This window comes from Lotus japonicus, chromosome 2 (genome assembly GCF_012489685.1).
Source record: "Lotus japonicus ecotype B-129 chromosome 2, LjGifu_v1.2".
Classification (NCBI taxonomy): Eukaryota; Viridiplantae; Streptophyta; class Magnoliopsida; order Fabales; family Fabaceae; genus Lotus; species Lotus japonicus.
Window position 1 is genome coordinate 15081181 of NC_080042.1, and position 14262 is coordinate 15095442.

A 14262-nucleotide genomic window follows, 5' to 3' on the forward strand; every position below is an offset into this window, starting at 1 on the left:
GAGATCCTCATAATATTTGGTATAATAATATATTATTTTTATATTTTTCTCTTAACTTTATGAGGTAAATCTTTCAGTGTCTAAATTAATCCATACCGATTTACAAAATATCTTTACAAAATATCTCCCCTAAAATATGTATATCTCCATCCTTATCCTCCCTCACTCTCGACATCTCTCACCCACTCATTTACTCACTCTCCCATTCTGATTTCCGTTCACTCTCTTCACTCCCATCTTCTTCTTTTTCTTTCCCTTCTGGCAGCAACAATTCAACACCATATGGTACCATTACTCCTCCCTTTGGCAACACACGCACACCATGTTCTTCCTATCACCAAGTTTCATTTATTTTCTCCTTCCTTCACGTCTTCCCTGCTGAAGATCACCACCAATTATTTTATCAAGTCAAGATGCACCACTTCTTCTCATCAATCAATTTAACAAAGCAACCACTTTTTCTTTCTCGGTAACACAATCATCATCTCATTACCAGCACCCATTTCTTCATCAAATATCACCACCATATTAATTTTCTACTAGCACGAGTGCAAATATGCCATTGCCTTGTCTACTTAATTAAATCAAGAAGAATCAGACTTGGGAGTAAGAGGATTCAAGCACAGTTTCTTCGTTTCTTGACCGATCGTCGCACTGACAGTTGCTACGCGTAGACCTCGAGGTATAGATGTTTTTCCTTACCTCTGATCGTAAATTCTATCGCTTTTCTCTATGTCTTTCTGTGCTCAAAGTTTTGAGTTTTTTGTAAAACTGTTCAAATAACTTGATTTCAGTGTCTAAACTTATTGCCTACATGCCCAAGAGCATGAATATCCGGTTGTTTTCTGCTGAATCTCGCCGAATCGTCGCGGAGCTTCAATTCTGTGAAAATACCCATTTTCTAACCAAAGCTTCGTTCTTTGGATTAAAAACTCTCGACTGAGCTTAGTGTCAGTATGATTAGTTGTTATAAATGTCGTTAGGAACACGCTCATCAAATTTATTTCTCAAAATTCCGACTTTGAGTTTTCAGGCTAAAAACACTGACCAAAATACCCCTGTGTTAGTTTTCGACCTGATAATTTTTCTGAGAGTTTCCCTGGCCTAGATATCGCCTAAGAATACCTAGGAATTAGATTAGATCGAAGAAAAAGTTCGGGAAACCCTATTTTGATAGTGGCCAAAACTTATATGCCATGGTACCGTGTCCAAAAATAATTTTTGGGTCTGTATGTCCTGAGTTATAGCGTAGCTCTCTCCGTTGTCGAAATTTTGGCTTTGGTTTCGTGTCATTCCGAGTTCTGTAGCTCGAGTTATGCACGTTTTAGCGAATAAAGTGTTTTTGTACAAAACTTGAATCGAGTCAAAACTCATCCATTCGGGGAAAGCCCTTCCATTCGTGCCTAAATGTTGTACTCTGAAGCTTCTTGAGCTTTGTCGAACATTAGTTAGGATTGTTTCGACTGTATCGACTTGTTTTGATTCATTATTGCTTTGTTTGCTCAAAGGTTCAATTGTGGAAACTTTGGGGTTGACTGAACAAGCTTGTGAGCGAGACCTGCACCGCGAGACTGGAACAACTCGAGGTTAGGGCAACTTACTTACTAGCTATTATACTGTAGGCGTCGATAAATTCGACTTGAATATTGCTTGATATTGAATATTGCTTGGATATTGTTTATGCTTTGAACTGCGAAATATTTTCTGTAGGCTTCAGCCGAGTAAAACTTATATAAGACGTGTATCTCCGTTTTCTGAGAGGCTTCGGTCGTTTACTGGTTTCTGTCTTATGATTCCCGCACTTAATTATTATTATATTGCTTCTTATAGCTTGAGATATTGAATTGATATCAAACTGTGCGTATTGACGCGATTGCGGAGCGTGGGACATTTGAATTGATCCTTCAGGTTGAAATAATAACCCTAGGCAGGTCCTGACCTGAGGTCTGAGATCTAGCCCTCTTTGAAATACTTAGACTTTTCCCGAGGATTATATTTGGGGGATTTTGGGAAACTTTGAATAGTTAGAATTTGGAACTTGAGAACTTATGGAACTTGGATTTCGATAATAAAACTCATAACTTGATTAACTCAATTTGAAATGCTTTGATTAATTAACGAGACCATTAGGAAAATTTAAGAGTTGGAAATGATTGTGAAAAACGGGAAATAGTCGAAAAGCTTTGAACTTGAGATGATTTGATGGTCGTCACGGGGATGAACCATAGTGACCATGGAAATGGCACTGAGTGCAATATGTACTCCGGCTTTTCACAGCCTAGTCGCAAAGAAGACTTTGACCTTCGGGTACTTTTAAATTGAGAGTTGTGGTTAAACACGTACGTGTGAGGACGATTCGATGTTTAGTTAACCATATTGCATTATGCATACGTTTGAGGTTTGGGACGGTCAAAAGACCGGCCTTTATCGAAGAACACCTAGAGTGTATCTTCGACATTGCGGCGCGAATCCGTATGTTCAAACCCGACGGGTTGAACCGATTCGGCAATAATTGTTTGACACGCGTGAGTCCGTACATTCAATCCGATGGATTGGATCGATTCAGCGATCGCCATACCAGCTCGCGTGAATCCATATGTTCAATCCGATGGATTGGATCGATTCAGCGATACCCTTTCGACACGCGCGGATCCGTATGTTCAATTGGATGGATTGGATCGATTCGGCGATAGTCATTGGACGCGCGCAACGTCTGTATGTTCGACTTTATTGAGTGAACCGACATGGCGTTGTCATTTGTTGCGTGTGCGAGTCTGTATGTTCAACCCGATGGGTTGGATCGACTTGACATGCCTATTTGTTGGGATCATCTTTTGAATTGACATTGCATGCATACATGCACCCTTATTGAATTGTTGAGCCATTGTTTACTGAACTGTTGAGATAGCAGATATCGAATTGTTTATTAGAGCCTTGATAACATGCTAAATATATACCTTAAGATAGGCAACTCAGAACCTATATAAGTATATACCCCCTTTATCACATGTTGTTTGTATATCTATTGTATTCCGTAAGTTGACCCTAGCACCTTGGCTTTGGTTGCATGTTTGTGTTTGGGCGGTCGGCTTGCTGCCAGGCGTCCGTCAGTCGATTCGTGATGATTCGTCACTCGAGGAGGACCAGGAGCGTAATGACTATTACTGAAGCTTTCGACGGGGACCCGGACTGAATGCATGATCAGATGAGGGTCGATGATGGAAGTATAGGGTATGGGTGTTTAGAGCCTACTAAGGTTGGGTGTTAGTGTCATAGCTCTGATTGTCATTCCTCATTTTGGGGCAGGGTAGGTCCCCGACTATTAGCTTTTTGTGTGGTTCTCTTCCATGGGGATCACAGGGAGTTGTCGGACGTAGGAAGTCTTTTGGAGGCCTTTTTGGGCTGACTTACTTTCTTGGAGAACTGTATTTATAAAACTTATGACTCCATCTATGGGTCGCACTTGTTTGCCGTTGGGCAATAATTTTAGTTACTTGGTGTTACTTTCCGTCACCTAAGGACACTCGTGACGATGTTTTCAGTTGCAGCGAGGGCTGTACTTATATCGTATGTTAGTCGCTGTTAATCGCGATTGAGTAGAGTCTTTGTTTCGACAAGTTTTTTATTTTAAAAGAAAACGAAAAAAAATACCTGCTTTTCCGCTTTATTTGATTTTTGGTTACTAAAGTGACGCCACCGAAATCGGGGTGTTACATCGTTAGCGAGAGGGCTCCATCAAACTCTGTCGACGAACTGAGAATTCCACCACTTACTTCTGAATCGCACCAGTTTTCACAGAGACTTGAACTTCTCGAAATCAAATTGCGAATTGCGCGGGAATCAAATCACGATCCATCAAGAAAAACTGGAGAGAAATCGCACAGAAAAACGAGCTTCACTCCACCGAATCACGATCCACGTAGTCTGGGAATCGAAATCTACCGGTCCCCACAGACGGCGCCAAATGTTTCGTGCTAGAACATAGAGAGGGAAGGTAGTACCCTCTCAAATGTAACTGAATTTCAATCTGAATATTTCTCAAATGAGCTAAGAGTCCTTTACAATTGGTATTTCCCTTCTATTTATAGAGGTGGCGTTGGGCTTTGGCGCCTTTATCCTGCAGAAATGGGCCAGTTGGGCCTCGGGAAGGGCGTCCCAATGTTATGGCGCGTTCCTTGCCTTAGGTCAAGTCTCCTGGGCGAGGGACCCATGGGTCTCGCCCAGTCCAATTGGAATTTGAGAGTTATGGAAATTTAGACTTTCACAATAAGCGGTAGTTACAACCAAACCGGTTCTAATGCACTTTCTAAGTGTGTTCATGTCGCAATTTTAAGTGAGTTAAGATTAACGCACTTTGAAAGTGTGATAGTAACGAACTTGAAAAGTGCGAGTGGAAAAAATATTAAAGGGTTTTTTTCTTCAGATTTTACAATTTTAAAGGTAACATGAATAGATGTGGGGATGGTGGCAATAACAAGCACGGGTCCCTTATTGCACATTAGAGGCCTATGCAATTTGACAAAAATGCCCCCATTAAATTTTAAACTACAACTTCTGTCCCACGTTCCAAAACCCACTTCTTCGCCCTACATGGCTCGCTTGAAACACTAAGATCCGCATTACTGTTGTCGTCGTCGTTGCTATCCGCTGCCGTCGTTTCTGTCGTTGTTATCGTCTTCTACGATCGGAGGTTGTTCATCATCATTCTCCGAACTCCAAGAGTGCTTCATTCTTTTTCTTGCATTTCCAACCCAAAATTTCGGTGAACATTGCTCAGTTGTGGTGTTATTAATTTATTCATGATTCATTGTTTATTTTTTACCGGTTCATGCTCATTCCTGATTTTCGTTGTTGCACTAGTCTATCAGAAAAAGTGCTTTGGGGTTTGATTTAGTTTTCATTTGTGTTTATAATTCATATCAATCTCTTGATCAAAAGGTACTGAAATGTTGTGGTAATTGTAATTTGAGTGAGTGGGACTAGGATCTGACCAGGCCATTTTGTTTGCTTAATTGTTTTTGCTTATTCTTAGATGATCTATGGCTTATTAAGCTTCAAATTGTTTTAGTAAAGGAAGAAAGCCATGATTGAGAGTCTTATCATCCAATTTCTAGTCTTAAATTTCTTGGTGCTGTTAAGTTTGTCATTTCTATTGAAAATTAAGATTGGGGAAGTTAAGGAAAGTGGTGGATGTTGTTGAGTCCTGTGTTCTAAAGCAATGAAGAGTTGCTTTCTAAGCCACTAATCCAAGGGGAATGAGGGGACACATGCAAAATGGGTATTGGGGGGTAGGACCGTAGGATTTGTTGTCAAAACTCAATGTCAATAGTGTGCAAAAGTCATGGGGGGAGGAAAGGGGAAAGAGAAAATTGTTGGGAAAATGGAGTTGACAGAGCTTGCATGAAAGACTGGTCTGTTTTCAAGACCAGATTATTTGAAGGAACTTTTTAAAAAATTTAATATAGAGGGTTTTGGGGAGGGGAGTCTTAGAAGTGGCACTTCAAAGTTGTCAACATTGGTTTTGGCATGATGGTACCCTTAGCTCTTCCTTGGATAGTAAAACAGTAAATGAAGTGGCAAAGAAAAATGACAAAGGAGGTTTTTTATTAGGTAGATAATAAAACAGTAATTGAATTACTTCCTTGGGTACCAGCAGCAGCTTCTTTGATCTCAATTTGTGTAAGATCCTTGATGGTGGAACTTTTCTGAGTCTTTGGCCTAGGAAGGATTACACATTTTTGAAAGTGTCTTTTATGTTACCACTTGACACAGCTGGTTTGGTAAAGCTATTAATATGGTGAAATTTTTATACACATAGGATTGAACTGTATGCTGTGCAATTTACAGTTAAAAAACTCATCAGTTTTTTTCTTTTGCTTCCTGTAATTTACCTATGAAGCTTGTCTTTTTCCTTGTGGATCTGTGGCTTATTAAGCTTCAAATAGTCGTTGTAAAGTAAGAAAGTCATAAATGTGAGTCTTAAATTTCTTAGTATGGTTAAGTTTATAATTTCTAATGAAAATCAAGATTGTGGAAGTTAAGGATACTTGTTGGAACTTAGAAGAATGTGAAAAAGCTATACAATGTACTAATTTCAATTGATAAAGTGTGTTCACATAGCTTACTAATCATTTTATTTAGACTATGAAGAATTTTGGTGCAGTAGGGGGCACAACCCCATTAAGGTAAATCTCAGTGAGTCAGTGGAATTGAAATTGAAACATAATTTAAAGCTATGAGATACACTTCACAGTAAGTTCTCTGAGCTGGTATAAATTACTTCCAAAGCACCAAAAATGTATATATGTACACACATTATTCTCATATCATAGATATGTAACATTTTAAAATTTGCGTATTAATTTATGATATATGATAATGATAATATCGTATTTTTTAAATACATATTATGATAATATAATAAATTTGTGTTTAAATTATGAACTATGAAGCATGAACATATTTCATATTTATGTTTTCAAAAAATGTTCAAATGTCATTCTGTACTGAAATTTTCAAGAAACAAATCAAATCATAAAGTCTACTAAAAATGTTTTATGTGCATGGTTTTTTTTTTTTTGAAAGTTATGTGCATGGTTAATGTTTAACAAATTTAGCATGTGCAAACAAATTTTTTCACTCATATTTAAAGAAAAATAATCTTCAAACATTTTTTTGCCAAAAATAAGTAAAATCTATAAGAATAAATCAATAAATCTTTTTTTGGTGAGTCGGAAATGACTATAAGAATAATTTAAGAAAAATAAAAATTAATTCATATATAAAATAACTTTTCTACGAAAAAAATGAGCTGGATATAAAATTCTAACTTGGACCAATATAAGGCTGAAGAGATAGAGATCCTTCCAAACTCACAAAAACGGTGAGTGCTCTGCTTTTTTATGTTTGTATTCTGTTCTCTGCATATAATTGTTTGGCTTATTAGCACTTTTGGTCCCCCAGGTTTCAAAAATGTACAATAATAACCCTCCACGTTTAAAAATAGCATAATGGTACCTCGACGTTTACCTCCGTCAATAGTTTTAGTCCCCCATCCCCGTTCCGTAAAAAACTTAGCGTTTTTGTCTGATTGGCTTTTTTTTTATATGACCTGGCATTAGTGTAGGAGAGAGAACCGGTTTTTAAGGAGTTCACATGCCCCTCACGTGACCCTAACCTCTTCTTGTATTATCTTCTTCCCTAAATCTGAAAATCACGAACCCTATTCTCCTCTTCTCCCCCAAATCCCAAAATCGCGAACCCTAATTCTCTTCTTCTCCCCCATATCCCAAAATCGTGAACCCTAACCATGGGAGGATCTTCAAGACTTCAACCACACCTAATTTCAGAGATACCTAAGTCGCAGGGTACCGGAGTCGCAAAGAAGAAACGAAGGTTCTCATGGGTTGTCTAGCTTTCGCGATATTTCATCCAACTCGACTAGTTCTGAGACAAGGCGGCGAGTAGTGCTGTATGAATGTGGTGTTGAAAGTCCATTGGTGACAACATGGACTGAGGTCAATCGTGGAAGGAGGTTTTATGGTTGTGGGCTGTTTGAGGTTTGTATGGATATTGAATCAGTGACTATTTTCTTCCTCACCACAATCGAGCTTCTCACCACCGTCGACCTCGCTCGCAATCGCAGGTCCTCACCACAGCAATTGCAGGTCCTCACCACCACAATCGCAGGTCCTCACCACCGTGGTCCTTCCTTCCTCTCGGTTTTATCGCCGCCGTAGATTTAGTGCAATTTTTTACCTAGGGTTACTATTTGGGGATTGATTTAGGTTCAGATAACCCTCACGTGATTCTCACGTGTTTAGTTTTCCCCCCAAAACCTTTCTCTCTCCTAGTCTTAATGTCACATCAGAAAAAAAATGTCATGTCAAACAAAAATGTTAAGTTTCTAACGGAAATGAGCTAAGGGACCAAAACTGCTAACGAAGATTAACGTCAGAGTACCATTATGCTATTTTTAAACGTGAGGGATTATTATTGCACATTTTTGAAACGTGGGGGGACCAAAAGTGCTATTAAGCCTAATTTTTTTCTTTCTTTTTCAATTCATTGTATTGTTGTGATATCTTTCTTCTTCCTTTCACGCTCACACCGTCTCTCTCAACTCTAGCACTTCTTTTCTTTCAATTTATTTCAAGTGTGTATGCTGATTTTGGCTTCGTAAGATTTGTCTAAAAACCCCTGAAACTGCGATTAAGAAGCAACAGGTAGGAGGGAAGATTCGTTTTACTTTTACCTAACCCTAGGACCTTGGAATTTTGTTATGCACGTTAGGATTTCAATATTGTGAGTAATTCAATTCCTATGCCGGTAACATGGGGCGGATGCAGCGCCCGACTAGGCTGGGCACATGCCCAGGCTTCTTGCCAAAAATTGTTTACTTGGGCCGCAGGCCCTTTTTTGAGAAGAAAAAAATGTATTAAATGGGCAAAAAAAAAAATAGATCTGTAACAGTGTGAGTGAGTGCAGCCCTTACACACACGTTTTTCGTTTCCTCTCACGCACACATTCTGAATCGCACATCGTCTCTTTCCCTGATTCTCTTTCTCTCGTTCGAACAGCCCCTGCTTCTTCCTCTCTCAAACTGAAACTTTGTATCAGGTATGTTGATTCTGCTGAAGTTGCTCTTTGCCTTCATCTGATTTAAATGCGTAACACTTGTATCTCTGGGAGGAAATCTTCTCAATTGAACAATCTCCTTCCCATCAACAATAATTTTTTTTTCTTCACAGTTACATTTTGTGTATCCGAATATGCGATTATAGTTTTTAAATTAAACATTAAACTTTGCACAGGCTCCACAAAAATCCTGGCTCCGCGACTGCCTGTAACATGTTTGTGAAAATTCTTTTTTTATGAATTGTGTCTTTCATGTAATGGAAAGCTCTTAAAAATGTTTTATTGAGCTGTCAAATGGATTTTTGAATGTTATTTGGGTCTGTGATTGAATGTCTATTCAGTTGCATGTTTGAGAGACTATCTCACTGTTCTGCTGTTAAGGACTCATATAAAATCTCATATTGTGGGGATTGGATCTTTTAGTTTTGAGATCTTATAAAATTTAAATGGTGGTGAAAGTTTTTCTGCTTTAGATGCAATGAATTAGTTTGTGATATTTTACCATGTAATGGTTAAATTAAATTGACTAAAATTTTAATTATTTTGGAACTCAAGCTGTAGAAGGGGTTTCTATTGGGGATTGTGAGTTGTCATTTGTTTAGCTGAACTTTTCATGAATCCTTTCTTACCTATAAAGGTCCCAAACCAGTCCCTTAAAAACTTAAGCTTTCAAGGTCTACTCAAGTTCCCGCTATATCCAGCATGTACTAACTAATGATAATAACCAATAACTGTAGTATTAGTTCAAAACCTTTATGTTCGAAACATGACATATTGCAAACCATACTTGAAAATATCTCGTAATTTTATAGGGAAACAAGAAAAGGAATTACCATTAACATATGTAAACATGTGGTTGTAATGAACTTAAATATTTGGTTATTTAAATGCCTATGCTGGTTGAAATTAACAATATTTGAACCCGGTTCAGATGGACACCCAATGAACTTGATTCACTTAAAAAACCCTGTATACTTTTTGTGACTCAGCTCTGTCCTGCCTTATTAGTTTATTATTGGTGCTTGTAGTTTGCAACAGCAAGAGGCACATTGTAGCAACTAGCAACAGAAAGCACAAAGAACGAAGAAGTGTAAACAATGTCGTTTATGAAAGGAGATTTGCTTTCTCGAACCAGAAAGCTTGTGAAGGGTTTGGCCAAGGCAGAACCCGTGTGGCTCAAAGCCATGGAACAGTTAGTCTCCTACTCTTTCTATTTTGCTCTCACTTTTAGTGAATTGGTGTTTTTATTTTCTATTTTAGTGTTTCTCTGTTCTATTTGTGAATGTCCCATCTTGGTTATAAACAATGAGGCTTCATTTGCTCCTGTATGGCATATTTTTCAATGAATGCTTAACTCTCTATTTCTCAATAATATACTTTCCACATTCACACCAAGAATTATGCTGCTTGTGATGTTCACCTTTCCCAGTCTTGGTCTACACTTTGAATTTGATGCTATGTTTTGCCACTGGCTGAATTTTTATTTTTATAATTTATCTAAGCAGTGTTTCCTTATGGAAAAATTTGTCTAATATTTTTTTTTTGATTGTGTTTACCAGAGCGCCACCTGCAACATTTCCTCGAGCTGGGGATAAAATTCAGACCATCACTCTTCCTGAGGATGTTTATGTGAAAAAGTTCTATAAAAAATACCCTGAATCTAAGTACCATGATCCGATCAAGTATTGCCCTTTTTCTCTTGTCTCTATTGTTATTTAAATTACAATGCTCAAGCATCGTATCCTGATTTATATAAGCTGTAACATGTGCTATCTTGCTATGAGTTTGGTTTCCAGAAGGTGATAGGATGTTGTCATGAAGGAAAATTGTACTTGATATTCTAAATTTTGATTAATGACTGGGGAAATGTTATGCTTCAAGTTTCAATATGATTCCTAAGCAAGAACTTATGTGCTTTTTGATGGGAGTATTTAGATGTCATCTTGCTCCTAAACACATATATTCATCTTAATTTCTCAATATGCACATGAAATGCCTAGTTTATTTTAATGCCTAATGTTAGCAGCTAAAATGTTTGTTCAAAAATGAGTTCTGTATGAGTGTAGCCTTGTTCCCAATACCAATCAAATATGCTGCACATGGAAAAATCTCCTCTAAAGTGAGCTTGACTGTAAAGTTAGTAAGTTAGAGTGTATCTACCCTTGAATTATAATGGGTTTAGAATAAGATTATAATACGCTTTAAATTAAATCAATAGTGGATGCATCCCTTTTCACTTTACATTGAAGCTCTCTTTTGAGGAGCTTTATCCCTTCCCTTGCACAAATATCTTTATGCAACAGACACATTGTTTTTTAAGAGCATTCGGTATTTGGTTATGTTCTCTAGTTACAATGAATATATCTTATCTGGAGCCTACTTTTGAGTTCCTTTGTTTCAAAACAGCAGAAACATGAACCAGGTGTCATTTTCTCTCGTTCTTTTTCTTCAATTTTTTGGACTTGTCCTTTTAAGGGGTTGACTGAGTTCTTTATAGAACTGCTCACGTGGTGAACTAATGATCCATAACCTGTTTCACTACTTCTCTAACAGTGATATAGCTAGTCTCGGTTTCTTGCTTTAGTGAAGGCTTTGTTATATGCTGTTAGTTTCTGTTAGTGACTGTTATTTTAACAGCTGTTGCCAGTTGTAATTGTTCTTACCTGTCATTGACAGCTGTAGTTAGTTACATTTTTTAATGCAGTGAGTTAGCTCTTAGCTTCTTTTAGAGCATCTCTAATGCTAGTTCTTAGTTCTTAGCACTATTCATGTGGGTCCGTATTGCCACATGTGCTTAAGCAACTCTTTGCAGATTTTGCTCCAACCATGAGTTCTTAGTTCTTAGTTCTTAGTTCTTAGTTCTTAGTTCTTAGTTCTTAGTTCTTAGTTCTTAGCACTATTCATCCGGTCCCACAATACCATTATATTAATATTTTTTATTTCTATATAAATTTGATTTGAATTTAAATGTTAACTCAATACTTAAATTAAATGAATGAGAGAGAAAAAATTAATTGTTTATGCTAAGAACTCAAAAGTAAAACTCCTTATATAAGAACCTAGTTCTTATTTTTAAGAACTAAGAACTCCACGTCAGCACCTCCAGTGGTTAAGAACTCAGTTCTTAGTTCTTAACTAAAAAATAAGAACTAAGAACCTTGCATTGGAGATGCTCTTAGAAGCTTCAGCTTTCTATAAATACTAGATAGCTTAATTTTACTGTTAAATGAAATATTCAGTTTCTCGCTTCTTTTCTTCTGGGTACCAATTCTATTATTCTCACATGGAGTGTCTCCACTTCTATTTGATAATTCTTTCCCTTTTATGTTTTGATGGTTGTGAGGTTGATAGAATCAGCCAAGAAGAAGATAGAAAACTGTTATTCAATACAGAAAAGATTAAAAGAACACCGTTGCTGAGTAATTCAAGAGACTCAGCTACTCTCCCTAAACCCCAATTACATGTGATCCCCCAGGATAGCTAACACTCTCCCTAACTCTCTTATTTATAGGCGATAAGCCTCACTCACTAATTCCTAACTAATCCCTAACTAACTAGCTAACTGAGTATCTATCAGAAGTTCTCAAGTGTTTTTCTTCCACCAATTAGAATATGATTTACTTACTTTCTTACAATTCATTTTTATTTTGATTTTTATTTTTGTATTATATATGGTATGGTACTAAAAAACTTAATACGTGCTGGTTTTATCAATTCTCTATGCATTCATCTATGGAATAGTTACTTATTGATGGCAGATATCGATACATAGAGTATGGCAGTTTTTTTCAATTTGCTTCTATTTGCATCAGTATAACTCTTACATAAGCTGTAGCCTTAATGGTAATAATAAAATTGAAGCACCAAACACAATAAGCATTTATCAATATATGTGATTAATGATTTGAGTTCAACAGGTTCTGTGCTTTTGATCCCCCTCCATCTCGTCTGTTTGCCTTGAGGGTTCTTGAGTTGAAAGAGCATGGCATTAGTGAGGAACAAGCAATGTCTGTAGCCGATGTATGTAACCTGAACCAGTTCCTTAAATTGTATTTTTCTGCAATTTATTTTTCCTTTGTCCTCTAATAATCACATGGATGTTTTCTGCTTCCTAGACGGAATATCGGGCTGAGAAGAAGGCGAAGAAGCAGGCATATAAACGTCTGAAGGAAATTGCTCATCTTCAAGGAAAGAGACCTCCTCCAAACCCATATCCTAATCCTATCAAGGAGATACAAGCTGAGGAGAGGAAATATGTTCGCGATCGTTTCTTTAATCCCAAGATACATGAAATTGTGAAGCAAAAGAAAGCAGAGGCTGAGAGTTTCAGAAGTGGATTCAGAGGGGGTGATTGGTGATTTTAACGGTGCCAAGTTACAATAATATTGAAATTTTGGCTATTGAGCAAATGAACTTTACAATAATACTTGCAGGGGCATATACTCTGCCTCATTATTGAGTGAGTTTTTGATCTTTTGGTCATATCAGATCAAACTACACTGAAGGTCTTACTAGTTCTATGTGCGTCATCTCTTCAAGGCTACCCATGAAGTTTTATTAGTTGCTAATGCTTGCCCTACGTGATGTGTTAGGCTTTCTTTTGGTTTCAATTTTGTTCATTAACCAATTTTTTGTGGTTTCCTACAAATGAAAATGTTTCCAAGATAAACATGCACATGTAAAATTGTTACTGGGGCTGTTCCAACTTGATAAATAAGAGTTGACCTCCTTGCTTCTCTCATGTTACAATCCTCTTGCCGCTGAGCTCCCTTTCTCCTCGCTCCACAGACAAAATGTAGGACTGGTGCCAATAGTTCATCACGAAAGAAAGGACTCGCTGAACCCAGATCATTAACTAATACTTATCTAATACTAATAGCAAATACTAATAAAATAGAACTGTCTTTTCTGTATACTCTGCCCGGCTCCGTTGCTACCACCAGTTTTGGAGTTTGAAAGACCTTAAACCGTTAATTTTGAATTTCTCATTGTAACTCTGGTATAAGTTTGTTGCGGCCCAGATCAATGCCTGCAGATCGTCCTTAGGTAGCTGAGGTAGATTCTTCGATGTTGGCTGTTTCTTGAGGGCCTTTTAGGCTTGTGGGTTGTTTGGATTATTTGGGGGTTGGTCTATTGACTTTAGGTGTTTTTGTTTCCATTTCCTCTCGGGTGTTTTTCTGGTTTGGTTGTTTTCTTTGGGTTGGTTTGTTGCCGGTGTTGTTGGTTTTTTTATGCCTGTCGAGGAGACTTGTATATCTTGGATACTTTCCTCATTTTTATTGATATTCTGCTTTAAAAATAATAAGAAATTTGTTCTCAGTGTTTCTGTCCTGATTTTATGTTTGCAAGTCAGAACAAAATTTACGGAATAGATAGACACTTACAGATTGCAGATTCAACAGAGAAGAGCCACACAAAAAAAAATGTAATAAAATTCTAGTTTCTTCGTCCAAAATTTTAAAAGACGTAGGAATATGTTTTTTCTTTTCATGAAAAAAAGCAGGAAAAATAAAGTATCTGGGATGAGAAGGACCCATGCATTAGCCACAAACCATTTTATAAGATATAGTGCTTTGGTTGAGACATGAGAGTGAGACCATAACATTTCTTAGGCAAGTCACGAGG

General features: G+C 37.3%; 1 protein-coding gene across 2 annotated transcripts; it reads left to right on the forward strand.

The window, feature by feature from the left end:
• The first annotated feature begins 234 nt into the window (after positions 1–234).
• LOC130737660 (uncharacterized) lies at positions 235–13378 on the forward strand. Of its 2 annotated transcripts, XM_057589476.1 has the most exons (6): positions 235–682; positions 1509–1586; positions 9666–9829; positions 10197–10319; positions 12555–12657; positions 12753–13378. In XM_057589476.1, the coding sequence occupies exons 3-6, from the start codon at positions 9735–9737 to the stop codon at positions 12993–12995; spliced, it is 564 nt and encodes a 187-aa protein (XP_057445459.1). In that variant the 5' UTR covers positions 235–682; positions 1509–1586; positions 9666–9734; the 3' UTR covers positions 12996–13378. The 2 variants fall into 2 exon arrangements, with proteins under 2 accessions (XP_057445459.1, XP_057445458.1); XM_057589475.1 differs by lacking the exons at positions 235–682; positions 1509–1586 and adding an exon at positions 8459–8619.
• Positions 13379–14262: the final 884 nt, after the last annotated feature.